The sequence below is a fragment of the Trachurus japonicus genome, chromosome 17 (genome assembly GCF_045865225.1).
Source record: "Trachurus japonicus isolate A0001 chromosome 17, Traja_1.0".
Taxonomy (NCBI): Eukaryota; Metazoa; Chordata; class Actinopteri; order Carangiformes; family Carangidae; genus Trachurus; species Trachurus japonicus.
Window position 1 is genome coordinate 6,669,687 of NC_140923.1, and position 27,469 is coordinate 6,697,155.

At 42.7% G+C, this 27,469-nt stretch overlaps 2 protein-coding genes across 2 annotated transcripts in view; both read right to left on the reverse strand.

Moving 5' to 3' along the window:
- LOC146969927 (tripartite motif-containing protein 16-like) overlaps positions 1–27,469 on the reverse strand; it is a 279,242-nt gene that overhangs the window by 64,290 nt on the left and 187,483 nt on the right. The window lies entirely within an intron of this gene.
- The window catches only part of ranbp9 (RAN binding protein 9), a 29,282-nt gene continuing 5,306 nt past the window's right edge, over positions 3,494–27,469 (reverse strand). Inside the window, exons 3-14 of the mRNA XM_085805439.1 lie at positions 24,434–24,486; positions 19,992–20,159; positions 18,544–18,566; positions 15,603–15,787; positions 11,755–11,867; positions 11,061–11,169; positions 9,607–9,761; positions 8,086–8,239; positions 6,326–6,447; positions 5,488–5,639; positions 4,373–4,484; positions 3,494–3,826 (exon numbers count right to left, since the gene is read on the reverse strand). Coding sequence (XP_085661565.1) covers positions 3,696–3,826; positions 4,373–4,484; positions 5,488–5,639; positions 6,326–6,447; positions 8,086–8,239; positions 9,607–9,761; positions 11,061–11,169; positions 11,755–11,867; positions 15,603–15,787; positions 18,544–18,566; positions 19,992–20,159; positions 24,434–24,486 — 1,477 coding nt within the window. The 3' untranslated portion in view covers positions 3,494–3,695. The remainder of the gene's footprint in view (positions 3,827–4,372; positions 4,485–5,487; positions 5,640–6,325; positions 6,448–8,085; positions 8,240–9,606; positions 9,762–11,060; positions 11,170–11,754; positions 11,868–15,602; positions 15,788–18,543; positions 18,567–19,991; positions 20,160–24,433; positions 24,487–27,469) is intronic.

Below are 27,469 nucleotides of genomic sequence, written 5' to 3' on the forward strand. Positions count from 1 at the left end.
GAGTCTCAAAACTTTTTTTTATGTGTTTGTAATTGTTGAACCTCGTTATTTACAACTTTTAAGATTTTTTTTTCCAGCAACAACTAAGTAAATTAAAGTAAAACCAATTCTGGGTTTGTACGTTTTTTAGTTTTTGGACAAAAAAACGTTCTGACATCCAACCAATATTATTTTACCACTGATATATTACTACTGGAATATATGAGGAGCATATATTGGTTGAGGAATGACCATCATCAGCTGGTATGGGGTTTTAAGGTGGAGTTTTTTTTAAGGCTTCAAAGTGTCATGACAGTCAGGACAAACATTTCTCCACAAACATCTTCATCTTCCTTTTTTGGGATCAAGTTTTATTCTAACTTGATGTCATTTTAAGCTATTTCTTGTTTTGTTTGTTAAGTATAACTTTGTTTTGAAGCATTTATGAATCTCCCATGTGCAGCATTTGACTTTCAGGTCAGATTTTAGAGTTTTTTCATTGTGGAAATCAACTTTCTCTGTAGATAAACCCAGTGACGGGTATATGACAGACAGCAGACGGGCAGCCCCAGGCCTCACGCAGCACCCACACAAGTCGGATCATCATTTGTCATATTTTAATATAAATCTTTTCACCCTCACACAAATTGCACATTTTTTTTTCTCCAAATGGACACACAGTCAGCAGTGGACAACTTACTGGTTGACATCTTCCTTATACACCGTGAACTGGCTAAAAAAGAAGGAGAAACAAAAAGAAGAAAAGAAGAAGAAGACATCTAACTTGATCTTACCACCACTTTACTATGGCATGCATAGGTTTCAGACCTTACTCAGAAAGAGACAACAGACACTTTGTCTAAGAAATTTTCTAAACGATGCCGTGACTGCTTGCGATCCAGGAAAAAAAACAACCCAAAAAAACAAAAACAAATGGAGAGTAAAAGAAGGAAAGAAAAAAAAAAAGCGAGAAACCAACCAAGGTACAGGAAATCTCTGTCCCACCATGAGGAGAAATGTCAACTCTGGACCCTTGGGTTAGAAAAAGAAAAGAAAAAAAACGAGGAGAAAGATGGAGGTGGCGTTTTCAGCAGAAGTCTCGGCTGCGAAGGAGTCACTTCCTCAACTATTTGGTTCTTTGTTTTTGACAGTGGCAGTCACAGTGCAGTGAACAATACTGATGTTTTTATGTTGGTTTTTTCCTTTTTCTTGTCGTATTTGTCCCATCGAGGCCGGAGGAGGAACTGGTAAAGAAACAAACTAACAAAAAAACAAAACAAACCCTAAAAAGCTGGTGATAGAGGATCGTTCATGGGTAAAGTATGAGACAGGTGGAACTTTTCATAAGTTAATGTTACTTAAGTCGACGATTGGGATCAAATCAACGGAAAACTTAAAGACTGTGCAATGTTAAAGTTGAACTGAAATTAAAATTCTCATTTTTAAAAGACTTGCAGTTTTGGGGTTTGTATCTATTCATGTATTTATTTTTGCTGTTTTTTTTACACCTGAAGTTTCTCACTATGACCGGTTTTCTTATGGAGGACGAACAGCTGATAACCAGCTCCAATGTGACTTGTTGAAGAGGGAAAAGAAGGTCAAGACTGGAATATTTAAAATAAAACGTCTGCTTTAAGTTTTTCTGTCGTTTTCCGCTCACAGACTAAAAAAACCAAAACAAAAAACCAACAGCAGGAGTTTGCTGAAGGACCAGAAGAATTTGAATTCCAGTTCAACTTTAAAAATCACAAAACACAACAACAGGTGGGTGGTCTGAATAAAGAACAAACATATGGAGGTCCACCTGTTGATTAAGGCCCGGTGGGGGTCGGGGGGGGGGCAATAAGGGGAAACATGAGCTCCAGGCTGTTTTGTTGGTTTATGAGTCAAGAATCAGCGGCGATATCGATACAAAAATAAAGGATGAACAAAGTTTGCATCGACCCTGATGTGCAGCTCGAGGACTGGGGGGGGCATGGGGGGGTTATAGCACAACGTTTTTTCAGTGTCAGGGTCGGCGGTAAAAGAGCCGCGTATCCTTCCTTCACAGCGACCACGAACACCACGTGGGAAATTTTTAGCGTCTCAGCACCTGAGAGTCGTTTTTTTTTTATTGTTTTTTGTAGGAAGTGAAGTGGTCAAACCCACGAGGAACCCTGGAGTCCACACAACAGGAAAAAAACAGAACAAACGAACAAAAAGCCTGCGGACTAGAAACAACCAGCACGCGTCAGGGTCACTGATGTCAGTACAAAGCATTAAAGGATTGTAGTTTTTTTTTTTGTGTGTGTTTTTTTTGTCTTTTCAAAAATGTCCTGTCATTTCATAACTAAATATCTCGCTCTATTGATATAATTCCATTTTGTTAAAGTCATATATAAACGTTAACATGTACACACGCTCGTCACTGGGAGTCGGTGGAATCGGGACCTTTATTATAATAATTATAATAATTATAATAATAATAATAAGTTGGGGGAACTTGCTCTTGCTGGCGCTCAACAAATATACTGTGAATGCAAGTAACAATAATCAATATAATGATAATTAGAATAACAATAATACAATAATACAATAATAATAATAATAATCATCGTCGTCGTCGTCTGCACCGTGCCTTGTAAACCTGGAGAAACTAAAAACAAAACAAGAGCCAGGTCACCACGCCTCCTCACCCATGAAAAACAAAACAAAAAACAAAACAAAAACTAAAACAAAACCAGGAAATGAAACAGAAGAAGTTTAAAAACAGGGAACGATGAGACGAGACTGTAGATTTCTCTCCGGCTTCTTCTGCGGCTTCTTCTGCTTCTTCTACAAAGTCCCGAGTCCACATGCGTCACATGAATGTCCGCCGATGTCCTGAAGTCAGTGGAGGAGGAGGAAGAGGAGGAGGAAGGAGGTGCAGGTGGAGGAGGGAGGGAGGGGGGGTCGGCTGTAACAGAGCCTCTGGATCCTGTCTGTTAGCGTGTGTGTGTGTGTGTGTGTGTGTGTCTCTACCTGGCGAGGGTTCACCAGGCTTACAGGGACCGCGGCGGTCGCTCGTCTGTTTTCTTTTGCTGTTTTGTCGTCGTAGTCGTCGTTGTTGTATCTTCCTTGTGTTTGTTTAACCAGGGAAATCTGCCAGTTCTGTCTGCTGCCCCTGGCTTTAATGCCCCTCCACCCCCCCATCCGCAGGTATACGGGTGGTGGGGGGTGGGGGGGTCGTGGGGCAACTGTGCTGAGTCCAGGTGAGTCTGGCTCGTCCGAGTGTCTTCAGGTCGGCTCCTCCTGGCTGCAGGGAGGAGGAGCTCAACCAGGGAGGAGGCGAGATTTCATATTTACCATGGAAAGGGAGGTGACGTGTCTGTGTGTGTGTGTGTTTTAAATGTAAGTTGTGTGTGTGTCTGTGTGTGTGTGTGTGTGTGTGTGTGTTTTAAATGTAAGTTGTGTGTGTGTGTGTGTGTGTCCGTAGATCTGCCCAGAAACGCCTCCCGGGTCCTCGTCGTGGTGGTGGTGGGTTTTTTTTGTTGTAAAAAGCAGAACAAGAAGCGAGTGAGTTGGTTCCACTAGCTGTCGTCGTGCAGAGAGAGCGTCTCCTCAGATTATAGGACTACACTGATGGAGGAGGAGGAGGAGGAGGAGGAGGAGGTGGGGGGGTTAGGGCGGGGGAGGGGGGCGTGTCTGGACAGGTTCGCAGCGTCTGTGTGTGTGTCTGTGTGTGTGTGCGCACGGGGCTAGTGCAGGTAATCGTCCACGGAGGCGAAGGCGCAGGAGCCGCTGCCAGTCCGAGCCATGATGGAGAGGCACTGGGCGGCCTGACCCACGGCCTGGGCCAGGGGGGGCTGCTTAGGCAGGTTGTGAGTCTCTGTGGGGGGGGGGGAGGGGGGGGGGAAGAGGAGGGGGAGGAGGGAGAGGAAGAAGAGGAGGGAGGAGGAGGAAGAGAAGGGAGGAGGAAAGAGGAGGAGGAGAGGAGGAAGAGAAGGGAGGAGAAAAGAGGAGGAATTAGAGGAAGGGGAGGAAGAGGAAGAAGGGAGGAGGAGGAGGAGGAAGGAGGAAGAGGAAGAGGAGGGAGGAGGAGGAAGAAGAGGAGGGGGAGGAAAAGGAAGGAGGGAGGAAGAGGAGGGAGGAGAAAGGGAGGAAGAGGAAGAAGGGAGGAGGTGGAGGAGGAAGAGGAAGGAGGAGGGATTAGGGGGAAGAGGAGGGAGGAGGAGGAAGAGGAAAGAGGAGGAAGAGGAAGAGGAGGGAAGAGGAGGAAGAAGAGGAGGGGGAGGAAGAGGAAGAAGGGAGGAGGAGGAAGGAGGAAAAAGAGGAAGAGGAGGAGGAAGAAGAGGAGAACAGATATTATAATCGTCCCCTGACTCTTAATAAATGCTGTAATGAACCGGTTGGAAGCGGTTGGTGCTGAACCCACCTAGTATTGCACTGTTGAGGGTGGAGCAGACCGGTTCTCTCTGGATGGCGTCCAGCTGGTAGCCCACCGGGCTGCTCCAGGGGTCCGAGTAGGCCAGCAGGCTGAAGGCGTCCTGCAGGAGGAGAGCACAGGGCGCCATCACCACGGTTACTATTGTCATCACTAGGGATCAGCACCCAGTTCTCTACTTTGATTGGTCCCAAACCAAATTCCCACAATAACCCCAAGTACAGCGCTCGCTGCGCACAGAAAGTAGATGTCTCTTTGATCGGGTCGGGATCTCGTAACACTGTGTTAGCGGTAGTTACCGAGACGATTTCACCGAAATTATTTAAAACCACAGGGAATTCATGTGAAATTAGATTTATTACATTTTTTACAAGGCATTATTTTTCACTGGCCCGGTGGAGCGTTCTGGTGACCCTGACGGTTGTAAAAGTACCTCCGGGCCATTTATATTGTCGACCCCTGAACTGGTCCCAGCTGTTTTAAATGTGGTCGTTCATGGGGAAGAAGACGATCAGAGATTCAGGTTCAGGATGGTGACACCAGGTATTTACACTGTGTGAACAGTTAATTAAACAAACTCTAGTTTGACTTTATGAGCTGAAATATTTAACTCTACATGTAATAAATCTAAAATATAGAAACATTTTTTGTTTTTTGTTAACTTTTTAAATAAAATCGTGAAAAACTTCACTTCACTCTGATCAGATCTCAGATTTTATTTCTTCCCTGAGCTTCATAAAGAGACAATAATAAATACTCACTATGTTTAACTATAGCAACACTGCATTTCCACCTCAGGTACGAGCTGTTTACATTACCCAAGATGCTTTTCACCACCTATGTGTGGTTTAAGACTCTCTGGGCTCAGTGTCGATGCTGCGACCGGGTGCCACACAAGATGACTGAACATGAAAACTGATGCTTGACTCATGTTTGTGTAGTTGACTTAAAAAAGAAACAAGAAGCGAGTGGCTGATAAATGTTTGTGACTGAACACAAACAGCTACAGGAGCTTCGTCTGCTCTGGAAAAACAGTCAAATTAAACAACGTGTTTACGCAGCGTGGGCTGAGTAAACTTACTGCTCTGTGTGTGTGTGTGTGTTACCTTGAGCATCTTCTTGTTAGCGGAGTTCTTGCCACACTCTCGGCGCAGGTGTTCGCTCATGCTCTGCAGCTCGCGGCCGAAGTGGATCATCCTCTCGATGGCGGCCTGGCTGCCGCCGCACAGCTGCCTCTTGGACTGAGCAGACTCCACCTCTGCAGGAACACGGCAGGAAAAAGGGCCAAGATGTCGGTTTAACGTGACGGTGCAGTTACAGAAACAAGGTATTTAAAGGGATAGTTCAACATTTTGGCATCCTAGGTGAAGGTTTGTCACCTTTAGTTGTCGGTGCATGTTGTTTTGAGATCGGCGGGGCAGAGACGTGAGCTGCTCAGTGAACACAATGGAGGTGAACGGTACAGGTCCCCTGTCCCTCATCAAACTCATCAAATACACAATCCAACAACTCCAAAAGGCTGAGATAATAACGTATAATTATGTAACATTACAACACATGAAGCAAATACTCTGAACTACTCCGCCCAGCGGCCGTGTCTGAATGTAGTTCCGGCTGCATTTGCCTCCAAAACAACTCGGTCTCATAATGTTACATGATTATCTCATAGTGTATTGAATGTGCAGGTCACAACTTGTCCACCAGAGCATTGTGGAGTTGTTGGATTGTGTATTTGATGAGTTTGATGAGGGAAACCAAGAAATCCCATGAGCCTCCGTAGCGTAGCTCTGAGCAGCTCACGGCTCTGCTCCGCCGATCTCAAAACAACATGCACCGATAATTAAAGGTAACGAACCTACTGCTGTGACTACAGGGATTATGGTGAGAGAAGAAATTTGCGAAAATGTTGAACTATCCTTTTAAAGCCGGAGAGACATGACTCACCCATGTCCGCGTCGCAGTCGTCGGGCTCGGCGGTGTGTTTGGAGCTGCCGTTCAGGAAACCGTTCGAAGACGATTCTGTCACTCCGTTGGTGAAGTGGTCGACCTCCATGTCCACGTCGTTACTGAGGAGAGACACACGAGTCACATGACCTCAGATGTTCTGACTCCACATCGCTGTGACAGAAACACCATTTCACTTTGACTCAATCTAGCGTAAAGAGAAGTTTACATGTCACTTTATCAGATGAGCAAGAACAAGAACAAGAACAGGAGATAAACTACTGAAGCAGCATCAACGACTTCCTTCCTTCAAGCTGCTTCCACTTATTAAAACAGTTGTTCTCAACCTTTTTTAGCCCATGACCCCATTTTGACATCACAAATTTTTAACTGCACGTGATCGCGGCCGACAATCAAGATGCACCAGCTCAGATATTTTTATTTGCTGCATTTATTTATTTATTTAAACTCGATTTATATTAGAGAAAGTGAAAGTATAGATACAGTTGTTTAAGATTGTGTGTTTTTAATCATATTTTTAACAATATAAAATATTTCTTTTATCAACTATTAGACCTTTCAGGCTCGACCCCAAGGTTGAAAAACACTGTATTAAGATGTTTCAGTTAGTAATATACTTTTTTTTTTATGTATATATGTAAAATATATCACACTAAAGAACCTTAAAGCGGAACTATGCAGGATTTGGGCTGTAATTATTGTGGCTCAGAGTCACTGTGATGGTTGAGTGACCTGTTATGAAGTGAATGGGGTCTAGGCCAATGCGCTCACCCCCCCCACTGGCTGAAAACCGCACTTGCAAGATCAGTCGTCCGTCTCGGTGTTACAAATCTCGTCAATGGATAGAAGTATCGCGAGAAACTGCCTTACGGCAGTACGAGATAAGAACGCACATGACGTCATGCATGTCACGAATCGTGATTGGTTTGAGTTCGGAAAGTCGGAGGAAACCATGGAAACATGAAATGTTTACTGATGAAGTTCAGCTTGTGGCTAACGGGGAGCTAATGCTAACACAGATACACACACCATGGGTCTTTATAAGATAATGTAATACATCATGACACACACACACACACACCTTCGCGTTTTGGAACCTTTATTCCTGTGTGTGTATGTCTGTGTCTTTGTGTCTTTGTGTCTTTGTGCCTGTGTGTGGCTGTATTAGCGTTAGCTCCGTGTTAGCGTTAGCTCCGTGTTAGCATAGCGTTAGCGTTAGCTCGGTGTTAGCAGGGCTTAGCAAACAGCAGTAAACACAAGCACGTGTAGGGGGGGTGGAGGAGGTGGCGGCGGCGAGTTTTTTTTTTTTTACGACAGTGACATGTGCCTCCCAGAACTGTGGGGGAGCTCCGGAGAGGGAAAAAAAGAGAAACCAACGAAGGAGCGAGCTATTTCCGGCCGACTTGCATTGTTCTGCTTTAACTTGGAAAAAAATGATGAAAGATGAAATAAAGAATCTGTGTCAACTGTGACGGCCACATGATTCCTCGTCCTGATTGGTTGCTGGATGTGAAGTTTATTGAATGAGCCCTCGAAGGATGAGAGAAAAGAGAGAAGAGGAAGGAAACCTAACAACATTTCATCTCTTTAGTGTCTGTTTCTGTTTCTGTCTGTATATAAATGAAGTGAACAAACAGTGAGAAAAAGAGAACAAGAGTTTGTTCGTTTTGTTATTTAATCTACTCTCAGACTGTGAACATGGTTGTTTTAGGTCTGTAACGTCCTGTGTCTGTCGTTACCTGGTGAGCGGCTGTTGGCTGCGGCTCCCGTTGATGCTGACGTCGGACGCCGGGGGGGCGGAGCCAGAGCCGGGGGGGCAGGGCTTGTGACTGTGAGGGGAGGAGCTGTGGCTCTTATTGGACGTCACACCGTTACAGCAGTTGCTGTCGAACCCTGAGGACGAGAGCGACAGACACAAAGCTGACCAGTGAGACAGACAGATCAAAGCTGCGTGTGACAGTAGCCATGTTTCCATCCAAAGTGATTCGCATTACTGGGAAATGCGCATTAAAAGAAATTCGAATCATGTGTGTTTCCATCTACGGACTTTGCACCCCCCCCCCTCCCGGCCGGACGGCCGGACGGTCTGATTTGAACACATTAGCGTGATTTAGCGCATATGTTTATTACCGTCATAACGCGATCCGTGTGTGTGTGTGTGTGTGTGGGAGAGAGAGAGAGAGAGAGAGAGAGAGAGAGAGAGAGAGAGAGAGAGAGAGAGTTGCGCCGCCCCAGACTTTATTAATGATAAACGCTGGATTCGCTGGTTGATAAGTTTGGTTTTTACTGAGGAGGAACTATGAAGAACTGTGCAGTCATCACATATGAAGGTGTGTGGGGGCTTTTATTTTGCCGTGGCAATGCGCCACAATTAATTAACTGTTGTGTGACAGTGGAAACCCTGATGTTGTCTTGTGAGTGAACTGCAAACATGGGAGCAGATGGGGTGAAAGTGCGCTACGTCACACTTGATTCGCATACAGCTGTTTCCATCCCATTCGAATCAACCAAAACCCGGCCATAGCGAGCGTATTTCATTTTGTGCGAATCAGGGGATTTTAATGCGAATCACGGCGTTTCCATCATCATTTTCCGATGCGATACATCTCGATGCGCATCTAAACAGCTGATGGAAACGCACCTTGTGATTAGCATATTTCTAGAGCTGCAACTAACGATTATTTTCATTATCGATTCATCTGTTGATTATTTAAACTATTAATCGATTCGTTGTTCCGTCAATAAAATGTTAAAAAATGTTGAAAAACATCAATCATTGTTTCTCAAACCACCAGACGACGTCCTCAAATGTCTTGTTTTGTCCACAAACCAAAGAGAGACTCAGTTTATTGTCATAAAGGAACAAAGAAACCAGAAATATTCACATTTAAGAAGCTGAAATCAGAGAATTTGGACTTTTTTTCTTAAAAAAACAACTCAAACTCAAAATACTTGACGATTAATTTTATAATAGATTATAATCGATCTCTCTCTTTTGCTCTTTTCCGTACTTTCTTTTATTCTTTTTTCTTGCTTTTAATTGAATGCTTTATGTTTCCAATTTTTACCATTGTTCTTTTCATTCTAATTTTTTAAAAAAAATAAGTTTTTATGTTGTTTTTTTTTTTTTTCCTGTTTTCAGTTCTTACTGTTAAATGTTGTGTTTTTATGTAAAGCTCATCGAGTCGCCCCTTGGTATGAAATGTGCTATATAACTAAAAGCGGCCTTTCCCTCCAGATGTGAGCAGATGTGGCCGTACCTGTGAGGTAGGGCTGGGAGCTGCTGGCTTTGTGGCTGGGGCTGCTGAAGGGCCGGGGGGAGCCGGGGTAAATGTCCTGAGACTTTGGGCTGCGACCTCCCAGACACCGCACCTCGCTGTCCGTCCCGTTCACCATCTCGATGAACTGTCTCACCCTGAGGAGGAGGAGGAAACGGAGGAGGAGATGATGAAGGAGGAGAGGACAGAGTGAACAAAGAAACAGGAAGAGATGGAGGAAAGGAAGAAGAGACAGAGAGAGAGAGCAAAAGATGATGATGAGATCATAAAGTTTCTTCCATTCATGATCAACAGTTTCCTCACTCAGCTGGACGTTTCCCATCCAACCTGAGTGAAACCTCCAGCCTACGTCGATCAGCCTCTACAACATCAGCCTGAAGCCTCCCATCAGATACAATGAAGTCAAAGACAGGGCTGCCACTCTTTTCTAAATCATTGTCCAGGACGTTTTCAGCTGCTACCGTCTGACAGACAAGTTTATCAGACCAAACACTGAACATCCTCAGTCCTGTTCAGGCTGTGGAGACAGTTGCACCTTATTTTGTTCATTTAACCAGGTTGTTTCTATGTTTATTCCTCTCTCAGCCCCAGAAGTCTGACTTAAAGATGTGCAGTCTGTGGCTCTGACTCTTGAAATGATGACAAATTTATCATAGAACAACACAAACATGTTGTTTTTGTTTTTAAACCAGGCCACTTCAGCTCCTCTATCTGCCACTCAGCAGAGGAGACAACAGGTCCAACACTGAAACACTCAGCAACTCAAAGTCGACAGTTTTCTTTGGAAAATAAATCCTTGGTGGGGTCTGAAGAAGTCAAGCAGAGCTCTAATAGCTGATGTCATAATGTGATAAATAATTTTTCCAGGACAACTCAAGCTTTTCCAGGACATTTTACTTCTTTTTTTATTTCAAATTTTCCATGTGTTTTCCAGGACTGGAAAATTACCGTACTTTTCGGACTATAGAGCGCACCTGAGTATAAGCCGCACCAGCTAAATTTTAAAAGAAAATACATATATATAGGCCGCACTTGAATATAAGCTGCAGGTTTTCATGTTGTAACATAAGATAAACACAGAAAGACAGTAGGGAACTATGCAAGTCCGCTCGTTTTTCCACTGTTCTGGTTACGCTCCTCTCGTCCATTTACAACGAAGCCGGCGAAAAATCAGCGGTGGATAACGTTACATAACGTATACGATGTTACGACGTGTGTGTTTGTGTAGTCTTAACCGTCATAAACAAAAGATTACGGGTTACGGAACGTGTTTGTGTCGCAGTGTGCAGAGACGAGAGCTGGGACACCGGGGCGGGGGAAAAAAGTGGCGGCTTATAGTCCGGAAAGTACGGTAGCCAACCATTTTCCAGGTTTTCCAGGCCGCGTGGGAACCCTGAAAGAGGAAGAGAGAGACTGGAACTGAGCCGTGGTCTCACTTGAGCATGAAGAGAAGGTCTGGGTTCCTCTCCAGGAGGTTGGGGTAGAGCTGCTGGGTCGTCTCGATGGCCTCGCCCATTCTGCCTGACAACACCAGCTTCTGGATCTCTGCACGCACACACACGCACGGGAAACACAAGGTTCAACAAGGTGATGCGCGTTGGGAAAAGGAGATTTCATTACAATAATATTTATTTTTATTGAGAGCAGCGTGATACAGAGACATGGAAACAGTCTGAGTTCCTGCTTCATCACAGAGCAAACAAGTAATGACAAGACACACACTTACTTTCTTTGTGTCGTCGCCTTAAAACTATTTTTTTGTTTGTGTAATTTCCCTATGATAATCTTCCTTTTATTATGATTTATATATTTCTGATTGTTCATCTTTATGTTCTGCTTTATTTTATGTATGACATCAATTCATTTTATCGTCAGCTATAAATGGAGGCATCTAATAAGCTCTTTAAGTTTTCGCCTCTTCCATGACTGTAAATGACCAAATTGTTCCTTTTACTTGTGTAAAAGTGCAAAATAAATCTAAATAGTCTTTAAAAGAGTCCCTGATGGTGCATCTTGAGGCACACAGATATAAATAAAAGTAAAAGAGAGAAAAATAAATAAATAAGAATAATATTATAATAATATTTCAGTTTTGCTTGTGACCACAGCCAGCAGACGGGAGCGACTCACTCTGTCGGTTTTTGATGGAGGCCAGCTCCTCGTGTACGGCCTGGTCGGTGGATTTGGCGAAGGCTTCGGCCGTGGCGCAGTAGCTGTGGTGCACCAGGTAGGAAGCCACCATCCTGACGGGAGAAGCAGAAATAACACACACACCGATCAGACACAGAAACAACTATAAACAAACCGATAAAATCTTTATTCTTTAACTATTGTTTGAGCAATGTTTTGTTGTTGTTTGAGTCTAATCGGCCACCATTAGGCTGGCAAACTCTATTCTAACAGATTCAATGCACGCACTTCTCCCTGAATATGTGCTCTTAAATTCAGGTAGGAGATACCGAGTCCCTCTGTGCAGGCACAACCGCCTCAAAAACTCGTTCATCCCACTGTCCATTAAACTTATGAATGAGCAGCTTGTGTGATGTGTATGAATGCTTGTGTGACTGTACATCTGTCACTCTCTACTCTCTGAGGCATATTGCACTTTAGGATTTTATTTTATGTTTTTAGTACTTTTTGCAGCTGTTCTTTTGTACTGTTTTTGTCTTGTTGTGAAGCAGCACTGCTCTTGTCCGAGAGAAATTTCTCCCACGGGAGACTAATAAATGATTTTGAATTTGAATGAATCAGATCTTTAACTTGAGGCTTAAATCCTGCCGGTCTGACGATCAGCGACTGGAAGAGCTGGTTTCAGGTCTGTTGCTGCCTGACGAGGTTCGACACTGTGACTGTTTTACAGGTGTGTTCAGTAAAAGGTTATAATAATTATTACACATTTGACATTTGTGACTCAGACGAAGATGAAATCGTTTTAAAGAGCAGTTAAAGTAGAAAACCAGAAAACCAGGTCAGTGCAGAGAGTTCAGGCTCAGTGTTGCAGTAGATGACGATTTCGAGGGTTTTCCTGGTTTTATTTCCATCACAACTTAGTTTAACGACCAAATTAACTCACAAACCAGTTAAATTCAACATAAACTGAGTCAAGCTGGATCAATATTTGAAGGGGAACTAATATGCAAGTCTGGTGTCTCCTCCTCTGTGTCTCTAACCCTCCTCTCCTCCATGTGCGTTTGACGAAGCTGGTGAGAAATCAATCCATGGAGCGGTGGATAACGTTATTTATCATCTACCATGTTACCATGTGTATATTTGCGTAGTCTTATCTGTCATAAACAAGAGATTAGAAGTACAGAGATGAATAAATCCATGTCACGTTACATAATTTGCTTCGTTACAACTGAACAAAAACGACTTTACCAAGTTATTTTTCTAAAGTTTGGGGCAAGACACACGAGGAGTCAGACACCGAGACAGGATCCAGATCATCTGAACCACTTCAGTTTGAGATTAAACGGCGTCTCGTTCTCAGACTTTAAAACACAGTCACGTCACGGTGCAGACGGCTGCAACAGAAGCAGGAAGTCACTTTGTAAACTGAGCCTCACAATGGACGCACGGTTTGGGGTCATAATCATGTAGTCGGTCTTTGTTTCCTGTCCATGACTCGGCCGTTCTGCCCTACAAAGGCAAAGTGCAGTATCTCCTTTTTTTCTTCTTTTTTTGACCAATCAAAAGTGTATATATTCTCTTCAATCTGATGAATTTGATATTGGTACTGCTAAAATTTCCAGAGTTATTGGACTTTTTATTTTGCTGTCCATTCAAAAAAAGCACTGTGAAACCAAGGCGAAGTTCAGTATCTGCACCAAAACCAAGGCAAAAGTGCAGTATCTGCCATAAAAAGGTTAAAATTGGTCAGAAAGACAAACTACAAAATACATTTAATTGAGTCCACCTTTATCTAATCAACTATAGACTTGGTAGTTATTCATAATTTGATGCTTAAACCTGACAAAGAAAAACACAAAAAGCTGTTTTTCTCAGTTTGGCATTTTTACAGATACTGCACTTTGCCTTTGTAGCACAGTGTTGTTGGCTTGCTCCCGGACTAATTGGTCTCTTCACCTGTCTGACTTCTCTTTACTGTTACAATTTCACTCTCCGAGTACAATTTAATTCATAAAATACACAAATGAATCTCCAAAATCAAGTTGCGATAAACAGGATGATCAATTTAAGTGTTTTAGGAGTGTGACCGGGGAAATCATCACTTCACTGTTTGACTCTTGATGTGACCTGAACTTAAAAACTTCCTGTTCTCACTCCCATGTTTCTGCTGCAGCCTGTGACCCCCCCTCCCTCCCTCCTGCCCACCCTCAACCCCAATCCCCATCAAATGGAGATTAAATCCATTCTGGACAAGTAATCATAGCAACAGAGTGCTAATCCCATCAGGGCACAGCATGAAGAGAAACCTCAGTCCCAACAGTTTTCACTCCTGCAGCGACTTCCTGTCACCTACACAACCAGAAGCTTCCTCCGGTCTCGGCTCTCGGCTCGATAATAACGACCGACATATGAGCCGACTTCCTAAAATATGACACAGATACACCCTCACTGCTGAATAGTTATAGAAGCTGGCATTCAGAGATCATGTCATCAAAAAACAAAACAAATCTAAAACTGTGTAAAAACCGACAACAGTGTAAAACAACAGTTTAGTAAAGTCACTAAAACAACTTCAGTTCACTGAGCTGCAAACAACTAGTGAAGTCGTTTCTCTGTCGGTATAAAACCAGCTAAGTTTGTAAAATTAATGTTGTTTTAATCTGTAGAGGTGTTGCATCTTCGCTGGCTTCACGATTAGATTACGATTAAATTATACGATGCATCTCGATGCAATTTGATGCATCACATCCTCAATTTTCTATGTTGCTACACAGGACATGTCTGTTCTGATGATACAAGTCAGCTGTGTAAAACTCAAGGGTGTGGGACATTGAAATAACACTTAAAGGACAATTCCGGGCTGTATTTTCCTAAAATTTTAGGTCTAAAAGAAGGAATCTGAAGATTTTCAGTTTAATTGCTCCTGTTTTGCGTTAGTTGTGTCTGTCGCCACGGCAGCGATGAATGGGAGCGGATTGAAGTTAGGCTGTTTACATCCCTCAAAGCTACAGCGTCAGATGGCGACTCAAACATGCACCCAGAAGTTTATTTACCTCAAGCCAGTCAAGAGTTGATATTCCTGTGTTTATGACACACATGGGAGCTTCCGACTGCACGTGAACCCACCGAGTGCATCAACTTAGGTCTCGCGCGAGACTTTGAATTAGATCTAGTTTTACAAACATGTCGGCTTGCTTGAAGTAAATAAACTTCTCAGTGCATGTTTGAGTCGCCATCTGACATTGCTGCTTTGAGGGATGCAAACAGCCTAAGCAGCAGAACTTCAATCCGCTCCCATTCATCGCTGCCGTGGCGATGCGGGGACAGACACAACTACCGCAAAACAGGAGCAATTAAACTGAAAATCTTCAGATTCATTCTTTTAGACCTAAAATGTTAGGAAAATACAGCCACAATTTGCCCGCAATTGTCCTTTAAAGGTACATTTTATATCAGAAAATTATTTTGGATACTTAAGTACAGTTAATGCCAGGTACTTTAAGACTTTTACTGTAAAAGGCGACTTTAACTTCTACCAAAGTCATTTTTCCTGCTGATCGGACGGTTGTAGCGAGTGTCGGTGACGCCGTGTCCTCGGAGGCCTCTGTGTTAACAGATCGCCTCCTTCAGCCGTTTGAAGTCAGCAAATTGATTTAATAGTAATTTAAATTTTTTTTTTTTAATCAGGAAAACATTCACATTTCTCATCTCAAAGAGTTCTCACAACATATGAACTAGAACTGGACCAGTTTCCACCAGACTCTGACATCTTCACAACAGAAATCAAAAGAAAAAGTGTTCACATTTTTAAACAGTGGAAATAATTCAGTTTTCCCGTCCTCTCTTACTTCTGGATCATGGACTGCCACTCGCCCTCGCGCTCTCCGATGGGGAAGCGGTCGATCTGGGCCTGGATCTTCGTCCTCCACTCCCGCATGTAGTCCTCGATGTCGAACACGAAGGGGTGCTGGCCGAAGTTGGCATCCACCACCTCGCCGGGCGTCTGGAGGCCCACGGTCGGGTACAGGTTGGGCTGCAGCGAGACGAGAGGACAAGAGGACAAGAATTAAGGACGGCGGAGGAAAAGGGATGTAATCTGAACAATAAATCAAAACAGGAAACGGTGAGAGGAAAAACAGGAAACCCACAAAATTCTCAGGAAACAAGCTTTTGTCTGCAATTACTCCTTTAAAAAAAAACTGGATTTTACCAGCCAGCAGATGTTAGTGACAGGAGAGACAGACTGCTGCATGTTACAGCAGCTGCAAGTCAGAGTTTTATTACAGAGATGAACTGTAGTGAATCTATGTTGCCGGTTACCAAGAGTAATTTTTTTTGTTTTTCGTGGACCCTGAGGTCACGACACCGTTCACACCACCAGCAGGTGATCGTTTCCTTCAGGGATCAATACTGCGTCACATCTGTGTGAACTGTTTGTGGGTTTCTCTCTGTAATAAACTAAAGATCCTGTAAAGAGCCTTCAGATAAATGTGCATTATAATTTAATTTGTTGCCATAAAATTAATTTAAATCAAATTGACTTAAAATCCAATAAAATGTCAAACCCCAGCACCAGGTACATTTACATAAACCTGCTTAATGTGCAATTTGAAACTTAAAAATGTGCAATAGAAATGTGAAATTAAACAAAAAGGAAAGAAAAAACTAGGGATCGACCAGTATGGTTTTTTCAGGGCAGGTACAGATACCGATTATTAGTAATCAAGGAAACTGATAACCGATATTTAGAATATTAATTTGCAGTAAAAATGAAGGTTTTTGTGTCAAAATGTAGGATAACACACCTGGGACTAGACTGAATACAGTTTACAGTTTGTTTCTTTTTGTAATCTGTGTTATTCTGCAAAAATGTAAGGTCTTTTTTTATCATACATCATCAATATTATTTGGGTGGGACATTGTTACACAGCCAAGAGTGGTGACTCGCTGCATCAGAGCTAAACGTTTTAAAAGACATTTATTATCAGTGGGGAAAAAAAAAAAACATCCAACGCAGATTACAGATTATTATGAAAATGCCAAGTATCAGATATATCAGCCACGATCGAATGAGTATTGTGAAAATTCACTGGTGTTGGTATTAACTACTGAAACTCTGGTTTCACGTTGCCCAAAGACTCTGTCCGCTGTCGTTTCTAGCGAACGAGACTGAAAAGGGAGAGTTCATAGTTCTTTCTGTTGTGGACGTGACTTATCTAAACCCTGTGATGGTCGTTGGACACGCCAAAAAGCTGAAGTGAAGACAATTTCGGGTTTTTTTTGGGTTAAGAGCCGTTTCCTCTTTTCACTGGAGCTCCTCGATGACGCGATGTGACGACGGGACGAGCAGGTGTGTGGATCCATCTGAGCCAATCACTGCCTCCACATAGACTCCTTAAGGTTTGGTAAAAGCAATTTGTCCCCATAAGAATTGCACAAGGACAAAGGTGTGTGTGTGTGTCTGTGTGTGTGTGTCGTCTCTTAAAGTCGCCTCTGTCATGGTCCAATAACCACAAAGGTCAGCGGTGGCGAGGTGACGCACTTCAGCGCAGGACTCTGGAGGAACATGAATGTCTGGCGCCGGTCCAGGCCTGTTCTGCTGCTGCTGCTCAATGGATTATTGTTGCGGCGGCTAAGACTCTTATTTTCTTCTCCCTCTCTGAACGCAGCCGACTGACTGACCGACCGGCCGGCCAGCGCTCCGTTCTCACTCGCTACCGAGAGCCAGAAGGAGGAGGGAGGGGGAGGAAACAAAAGGGTCTCCCTCACATTCTGATGCATGAATCCCGTTAGAATTAATGTCCATTCGGAGGAGGAGGAGGAGGAGGAGGAGGAGGAGGTCGTTGTGTCTGACGGGGTGAAGACGTGCAGCTCTTAACGGCCTGAGGAAAACGTTGTGCTAAACGCTCCATCGTGTTCAGCAGCAGCAGATAATCTCTGCTGTGTTTGTGCAGCTGCTGGATCGACAGTTTGCAGCAGGTCGATCAGACACGATGAGGAAAATAAAAACTGAATGAAGCCGAAACTGCTGCGATCTAATACATAATATAATAATGTGAATAAGCTTGTCCTTCTGGGTCAAATTGACCCAATCTCTGCCCTTCCTCCATCATCCCTTCTTTCCTTCCTTCCTCGAATCTGTTCCCTCCCTCCATCTTTCCTTTCCACAATCCTTTTTCCCTCCCTTCCCTCTTCTTCCTTCCTTGAACGAATCTGTCCCGTTTCCCTTTCCTTCCTTCCTCCCTCCCTTTGTCCTTACTTCTTCCTTCTTGACCCAATCTGTTCCCTCCCTCCTTCTACCTTTCCTTCCCTTTTCCCTTCCTTCTTTACCTTCTTCCTTCCTTGAACGAATCTGTTCCCTCCCTCCATCTTTCTTTCTTTCCTTCTATCCACAATCCTTTTTTCCTTCCTCCTTACTTCTTCTTTCCTTTTTGACCCAATTGACCCAATCTCTTCCCTCCCTCCTTCTATCTTTCCTTCACTTTTCCCTTCCTTCTTTCTTCCCATCTTTGGCTTTGTCCTTCCTTCCTTCCTTCTTTCCTTGACCCAGGAGGACAACAGGACTCTCTGATCAACAGCAGAAGGTCACGCGCCTCCCGGCCTCCGATCCATCCCAGCGCAGCGTAAACACTTCGACTACACTTGGACTTTCTGAAGGACGTGAACCGTGAACCGTTTCCATAAATAGCCTCAAGTCCTACAGCCCTGATTAATTATGGAAAGTAAAAAAAACAAACATTTCATCTCAACACAGAGCAGTGAACAGAGGAAGAGTGTGTTGGTACTTACTGGTAGGTCTGTGAAGGCAATACCTGCAGAGAAGGAGAGAGAGAAAAAGAGAGAGAGTCAGGGGCCGAGAGAGAGCGCTAAGCGCTGGGAAAGCAGCGCTGAGAGCGCTGTCAGAGCTGAAAACGCGTCTGGTGGACACAGCCCCTCAGTGTGAAGGAGGGCAGTGGTTTCTGTTTACATCAACCGATCCAACCTGGTTTCCATCATCACTCTGCAAAAAACCCGGTTTCTTTAATTTCATGTAAATGAGGAAGTGGAAAAAACATCAGTCAGACAGGAGGCACACAGAGGAATGTGTAGAGCACAGAACAAAAAAACAACAACTTGTGACTCCAGAAAAAAATGCAAAATAATTCAATGCAAAATGAGAAGAACTTGAATAATGAATGAATACATAAAAGTGTTGATGCATCAGTTTCAGCAAATCAAGCGTTGGGTCTCACTCTCACTGGATCTGCAGGAGGAGTTAGTGTGAACAATTATAAAATAAGAAATGTTTGTTGTTGAAAACTGAAGCATATACAGTACAAGGGTTAAAGGGATAGTTCAACATTTTGGCAAATTTGGCCCGTTGCCATAATCCCTATAGTCATAGCAGTGGGTTCGTTACCTTTAATTGTCGGTGCAAGCTGTTTTTAGAACGGTGGAGCAGAGCCGCGAGCTGCTCAGAGCTACACTACGGAGGCTCATGGGATTTCTTGGTTTCCCTCATCAAACTCATCAAATACACAATCCAACAACTCCACAACGCTCTGGTGGACAAGTTGTGACCTGCACATTCACCACGCTATGAGATAATAACAGAATACAGAGAAAATACAGAGACTGCTGGATGAAAAACTGTCCCTGAAGGCAACGCGCATCAGCGGTTTTGCATGTATTTACCTCTAAAACAACTCTGTCTGGTAACGTTGTGTTATTATCTCACAGCGTGGTGAATGTGCAGGTCACAACTTGTCCACCAGAGCGTTTTGGAGTTGTTGGATTGTGTATTTGATGAGTTTGATGAGGGAAACCAAGAAATCCCATGAGCCTCCGTAGCGTAGCTCTGAGCAGCTCGCGGCTCTGCTCCGCAAAATAGTGGCAGAAGTTATTGCCCATTGTTTTTTACAGTTAGAATATAACAATGTGTGATGATGTTTGCTGCAATTCTAATGTGTTTACTGTCTGGGCTGATGATGGAGTAGGATTCAATGCACCAGTCAGTCTCCTCTTAGAAAAGCTTCATCTTTTCAAAATAAAACAAGCTCCCTTGCTGCTCATTTCAGCTTCATTATTATCATCATTATCAATAAGCTGGGCAGCATTTACATCCAGGAACTGGGAAACACACGAACCAACAGGAAGTGATGCATGCGCACGATGTATTTCCTGTTTATCTCTGTGCAGTCATGTGTTCATTTATTTATTTACTACTGTCGGCAGCGTGCGGTCTCGGCGCTCTTTACCTAGGCTGTGTCCGTTCTTTGTGTAGAAGCAGGTGTTGTTGATGAGGTTAACGCAGCAGCCAATCACGTCGCCCGTTGTAAACGTGGGTCCGTAGGGTTGCCCGGTGCCGGACGAGCAGAAGGAGTGGCCGTCGTCTCCGTGGTAACCATACGAGTGCTTGTCCCAACCTGAGGGGATGCGAAAGGGAAATGTGTTTGAAAGATTTTGTGAGCGCTAAGCAGGTGGCGAAAAAAAAAAAAAGGTTAAGAACAAGACAGATGCGAAACACAACAACACGACACACACACACATACATAGCGTATTGCCAAGTAGTCGAAACGTAAAGTGAATGTGCAAAGAAACAAAAACTCCACAGTTTGTGAGTCTCTGGGTTTGTAGTGAAATTGATCACACTGTAAAAACAAAGTCACAAAGTCGATCAGAAAGTAACTTGAACTTGGATTTTTTATTTAAAATAAAGTGGGAAGCTAATTTCTTTTGGAAAAAATACATTGCAACCAATCAAGACATGGTAGAAATGCAGAATAAAAAATGGGAATAATTTAGGTTTGATTACATATATATTGAGTAGTAACTGTAAATTTAATTTTCATATGTTTACATCCCTTTTTCTGTTCTTTTTTTAGCACTTTTCTGTCCTGTTTGGTTTTATTTTGTCATGTTTTTATCAGTGATGTTACATTGTATGTTTCTAAATTTGTATGTCATCGCCTGTTCACATTAAATAAATAAATAAATTCAAATACAAAGTCAGAAACTCATGCTCTGCTTTTTTTAGAAAAACTGATTAAGTACAAAGTAGAAATTTAAAGTCATCATTTTTAAACCTTTAGTAGAAACTGTGCATGTGTGCCACTGCCACATACACATCAGACAGCCCCAGCACTCCGACGTGGCCTGCAGCGGTTCAGTGCCTTGCTCAAGGACAGTGAAGGAGGATAAATGACCAAAAAAAATAAAAAAAGAGAACTGATCCTGCAGCGTCACGCTTTTCATATTCACACTTTCCCCTGCGAGGCGGCTGCGAGGCGGCGGCGGCAGCTTGTTGTTTTCACTGCGGCTCATTCAGCTCCGGCTCACAGCTGGACTCGCGCCCAGGATTTTGGGAGATTTGCAGCGTTTTGACCTTCGTTTCTTTCTCTGGCTGCTGATCAGTCGGCCGGTCAAAGCTCCCAGACATCGAGCTGCACATCGTCTCTGTTGTTCCTCTGCTCTTCACGCACAACGACTGATATTCACTCATGTCGAACGGACAAAAAAAACAAACAAAAAAAAAACAACAACAAGGCTCAGTCAGTGTTTTTAAACTGCTGAACAAAAAAACAAAGTGTGTGTGGGGATTAAAAGCTACAAAATTCTAGTTATATAAAACTTCGGGAGTATTAAACCTGTGTGTGTGTGAGATGGGAGTTATTTGTCCAATCTGAGCTCCACAGGGACGGCAGCCTGGGGCTGTTTCTACTTTACAAACCCAGAGGCTCTGGATCTGGATTAGAGCTGCAACAATTAATCGAACAATAATCGATTATTAAATGAATCATCAACTATTTTGATAATCGAATAATCGGTTTGAGTCGTTCTTTTTAACAAAAAAGTCCAAATTCTCTGATTTCAGCTTCTTAAATGTGGATATTTCTGGTTTCTTTGTTCCTTTATGACAATAAACTGAGTCTCTCTTTGGTTTGTGGACAAAACGAGACATTTGAGGACGTCGTCTTGTGATTTTTCAATATTTTTTAACATTTTATTGACCAAACAACTTATCGATTGATCGTTTAAATAATCAACAGGTTAATTGATAATGAATATAAATTATATTCATTATCAATTAACCTGTTGATTATTTAAACGATCAATCGAATAATCAATTAAATAATCAACAGGTTAATTGATAATGAATATAAATTATATTCATTATCAATTAACCTGTTGATTATTTAAACGATAATCCTTAGTCGCAGTCCTAATCTGGATCGTGCTGCTGCTGCTGCTGCTGCTGCATCCATCAGCGGAGGAAGCGGCTCGGCTCCACGCTGCAGCGCTCTGGCACCGGCTCCTCACAGTTGTTGCGTTGTCGTTAGCATCTATCTGTCAGCTGAGACTCTGCAGCCCGCCGTCCGCCGGCCGCGGCCTCCTGTTATCTGTGAGTGGAGGGACCGGGCTGCTGGGCGGGTCCAGCTCTCAGGCCGGAGCGGAGGAGCTGCCGTCCTGTTGGGCCTGATAACGTCAGCAGAGACGCTCAGCACAGCGCGTCAGGGCAGCGGGTTTAAAACTGAGCCAGTCAACTGGTCTTTTTATTCATTATTTAGTTTATTTGTTTGTTTTCAGCTTCATTTATAAAGCATTTCATACTAATGTGCTTTACATAAATTATTATTATTATAAAAATACTAATGATTATGTTTTATGCTTTTTTTCCTGACTGTTTTATCTCCGTAAAGAAGATCAGGTTTCTGGTTTTATGTTTTTCTAAATGTTTTTAAGACGGTGGTATTTTTACTTGATCTATAAAGCACTTAGTAACTGTGTTTTGAAAGGTGCTATACAAATAAAGTTTATCATAAAAACAAAACATCTAACAGTAAGATTTTTGAAACGCAATAATATATACAGTGCGGTGAGAAGTATTTGCCCCCTTGTGATTTCTTACTTTTTTGCATATTTGTCACACTTAAATGTTCAAACTGATTTTGATATTAGACAAAGATAACCCAAGTAAATATAAAATGCAGTTTTTTAATGATTATTTAATTTATTAATAAGGTAATAAGTATCCAAACCTGCCTGGCCCTGTGTGGGAAAGTAGCTGCTAGTTGCTTTTTGAGATCTGAGGCCAGGTTCAGACTACACGATTTCTTTGTCTTTCACAATGGGCAGATTAAACCATCACAGGGGAATAAACTCTAGCCGTGTCTTGGTCTGGAAACTGGCAGCACCTCAAATACCACAGCAACATATCATTAATCGTGACCGATCCCAACCCTGCGCGAGTTGGCGTCACAACAAACTGTCAGTCACGGCGACTGTAGCGCTGTGTGTGATGCTAGCGGGCTTTAGCTCCGACAGGAAGAAGAAACTATGGTGGTTGGTTCCTGGGTGAAGAGGACGGTCTGACCGTCTGTTCTTCACAGAGAACATGAGCTACGTTAACAAATGTGTTCACCTCAAAACCACTAACTTATATTGCTACATGAAGCGAGCTAATATGACGGAACTATGGATGGGACTTTTTGTCGACAAATCGACAAAAAATCGACACATGCTGAGAGTCAAGAGATCAGCTGTCCAGGCTCCCTGTAGTCTAGGTGATGGTGCTGTTGATGACAAGTCCGCCTCCGCAAAAAGGGCAAAAAGTCGACACATGGGCCTCAACAATCGATTTTCCAAATCCTGTGTCGTTTCCATCCCTAGACTGAACAGTATATGAAAGGCTATAGGGCTTTTAATTTGAAGGGCCAGATACAAGAAGTCGTGACACTCACTCGCTGTCAGATTTTTGTTGTTGTGGGGTTTTTTTCCCTTTGCAAGAGCGACTTTTTCCGATGTTGTTCTGGTTTGGAGCCTCGTTTTCAACGTTTAGTCGACTAATCGCCATAAATGACGACTACTGGTCGACCAAGAAAATCTTTGGTCGGGGGCAGCCCTAATTTCTTGCACACATGACTGGGCCCTGACACTGGAAATGTGTCGTCCACAACAAAATTGTGTGAAAATCGGCCTTTAGCCTCCTTCAGTTTGTCTGACAGTTTTCTATTGAAGCTATTTCTTGATTCAACAGCTCTGGCCGTGATCAGGGTGTAGAGAGCGGAATTTAAAAAATTGGTTTATCAGAGTTAATTCATGATTTAACAAGAAGGAGCAATTACTTTTTCACACGGAGCTGGGTCAGTTTGGATAGTTTTTTTTCCCCCTTAATACATTAAATAATCATTTAAAAACTGCATTTTATATTTACTTGGGTTATCTTTGTCTAATATCAAAATTAGTTTGAGGATCTTAAACATTTAAACATTTACTTTAAGGATCTTAAACACAAAAAAGGCAAATACTTCTTCACGACACTGCGTATACTCATGTGAAACTCATTCACTTCCAGCCTGGTAGAAATCGTGCGTCTCTGCCGATGAGAAAACCCTCATGTGTGATCAGATTATTGTCAGATAACACACTGAAATGAACTGTGTATCAGACACAGTCGCACCTACACCCAGCGCATCGCAGGCCAAACTCATTCTCTACCAGAAAATGAGTTCACAGAAGAAACGACACCCACACGGATGAAGAGAAGAGAAAGGAAGAGAAGAGAGAGGCTGAGGTGACACAGACGGTGACATGAAAACAGACGACTTTTTCTCACCACACCCAGAAGCAGCAACAGCAACAACAACACAACACAACACACTGACATCAATGAAATGCAAACAACGTGTGGTTGTCTTACCAGGCAGCCTGTTCATGTTTACACCCTGAGCTGAGAGGCCGATGCCCATGTACCTGAGGAGCAGACAGGTTACAGGAGTTTAATTAAACATGTTCAAACAGAGAAAAACTTTATAAACAACTCCACATCTGTTTGTTTTCATACCGAGTCCCCATCTCTGGGTCGTTAAGGGCATCAAATTCCATCCAACAATTAGCTCATCAGTCTCATTTTGGACTGATCCAATTTTTTTTAAGTAATAAAGTATTTAAATAGTAATAAAAAATTTAATTAGTAATTCAGTTATAGTAGTTTTATTATTTTTCAAGTAAAAATACTAAATATTTCTTGTTTCCAGGATCTGAACTGTGAGGATTGAGTCTTTTTGACTGTTGTAAGTCGGGATGGGACGACTAACTGATACGCATCGATAGATGGAGCGCAGGCCAAATGTAGAACAGCTATGAATAGATGCAACTTAAAAAATAAAATAAAAATCGAAAACCTATCTGTTATTAAAAGTTTGGTCGGTAAAACTCGATGCGTTTTCTGCATTTATTTGTACATGTAACCAACCAAATAAAATGTTATTTGACATTTTCACTCGGCCTAAATAAGATCTACGTTACGTTAACGTTCACCGAGGATGTATGTGTGGTCAGGGTTCGTCACTGCAGCTGCAGCCGCTATGTTCAAGAGCGGTGAGTGACACATTGAAAGCTTTTCCCATGCTCCGCTGGCTAACAGCTCCACAAGATATGAAGCATTTATCAGAGTTAGTTTCAATCGCAGCGCAGTGTGATTGAGTTGTGAACCGTTATCGCATCGCTAGGCGCTGCATATTCGTCTTAAATGCATCGGACTGAGGACAGTGTATCGAGGTGCGTATCTCATCGGCTTCATGCCAGAGATGACCAACCCAACTCCAGCTGTGAGGAGTGGACATTTACTAAACGTCTTGTCTGCTCGTGCTCTGGGACGTTGTGTTTTTACTGTCCACATGAATAATGAGCTGATTAACTGATCGTGGAAATAATCACTAGTTGTCTCAGTCCTAAGCAGAGATTCATGTATTAGTGTCTCAGGCTCAATTGCTGGACTTATAAATTATATAAACTATTATGATAATATAATAATATTCAATATTATAAATTATTATAATATTGAATTAAACTCATCAAATGAATGTTTGAATTCCTGGACGACACAAACTCCATCATCAGACTTGCAGATTGACCTCTAACCCTGTGGAGACTTTAATCCTGTTTTCAGATGTGAATTCTCCAAAAGTCTCACTCGCTATAATGCAGTATGTGCTGAATAAACTCAGACTGCTGCAAAACCCGGTGATTTCGGAATGATTTATAGTGCATGTGTGTGTGTGTGTGTGTGTGTGTGTGTTCCTACAGAGAGTGTGAATCAGCGTGAGGACGTGTCTGATGAGATATTGATAACATCTCAACACGTCTTTTAAGAGTCTAAAGTCAGAGGAGGAGGAGGAGGAGAGCGGGACTGTGATCTCATCTGAGCCGCCGTCTTTTCTCTAACTGATCTCTGATCTGCCACAAAAAGATGAGATGACCAGAGCTTCACGCAAAGAGAACAAATAATCTGGAAGAAATGTATAATAACTACAATATATATGTATATTTATAGCTGCCAGTGTGATGTGGTTAAAATCCTCATTCAAGTTTGTGTCATAAATAAGAATAAAAAGCTACAGAGCTGCTGTACGTCCAGATTAGACCGGTCTGCTCTTCTGTTTATCTATTAGCACTTAATTAATAAGTCTTTAACCGACTATAAAGTGATGCATCATGTCACACGAGCATCTCATTAGTTGTGATAGAAACAAAAAAACTCTTATCTCCCATTTTCTATCCATCCATTTCTTTGCGTTGTAGTGTTTGATGTCACAAACGGAGCAGACTGTTAGCGTTAGCTCATTAGCTCATGATGTGACTCACACCGTTTACAGCGACGTTGACATGCGTCTCCAGTGTCCATAGTGCAGGGATGCAAACGGGTCAGGACCAAAAAAGAGAGGAATTGTCCGGCGCGGGGGAGTTCTCACCATTAATTACAATTTCCAGTAGTTCAACCCCAACCAAGTATTGAGTGCATATAGATGGACATAGTTTTCAGAAGGCCAACATTTCTATATTAAAAATGCTTTAAAAAAAAAATCCTTTGCAATATTTCAATTTTGAAGATAGGCCTACTGATTTTTAGGTCTTCACTGAATGTTAGTCATTATTACTATTAAAATAAATTGAATAAATAAAGACATTGGATGTTTCATTCAGTGTGTAGGCTAATGGACATAATGTGTTAGTTTCACTTTTTGAATTGAACACATTCTACATCGCGGAGGCAACGTCTCTCCTTCACCTCTGAAACGGGGCAGAGCTCCGTGGGAAACATCTGCCTGACACAGCAACGTAGGGAACCGTCCTTGTACGGGGGGGGGGAAGACAGCGTTGCCGTCGCACCGACTGCACGCGGATACGCGCCGCTTTGGGTAACGAGCGCGCATGTCGCGCGTCTACATTGGAAGAGGCTGTTATCAGTATAATCAGAGACGACCTTGAATGAGTTCGCCTCAGTTTCACGTGATTGTCACTGTCAGCCTGTTAGAAAAACATTTTACTGACCCGAGCTGAGACGCTGAGACCCCCCCCCCCCCCCTCAAAAACAAAAACTCTTCGGATCTGAACGATTCACACAAGTCACCTAATTGGTCATGAAAAAAGCGAGTTTCGCTTTTCGGCGCGCTGTTTGCATCCCTGATAGTGAGATCTGATCACATATTTGCACGGGTAAATAAAAAAATAGAATAAATAGAAGTATTTCCACCGGCGTAGTTGTGTATGGATGCAAGACACATGACCATTTACACTTGTGTTCAATGATTCTAATGTTTACTGTGCAATTAGCATGTTAACAAATACACATGCTGACAGATGCAGACTTCATGTTAATATGCTGACATTCATCATGTAGCGTAGGACTGACTGTGTGGTCTACTGGTTCATACTGAAAACCGGTCTTTATTGT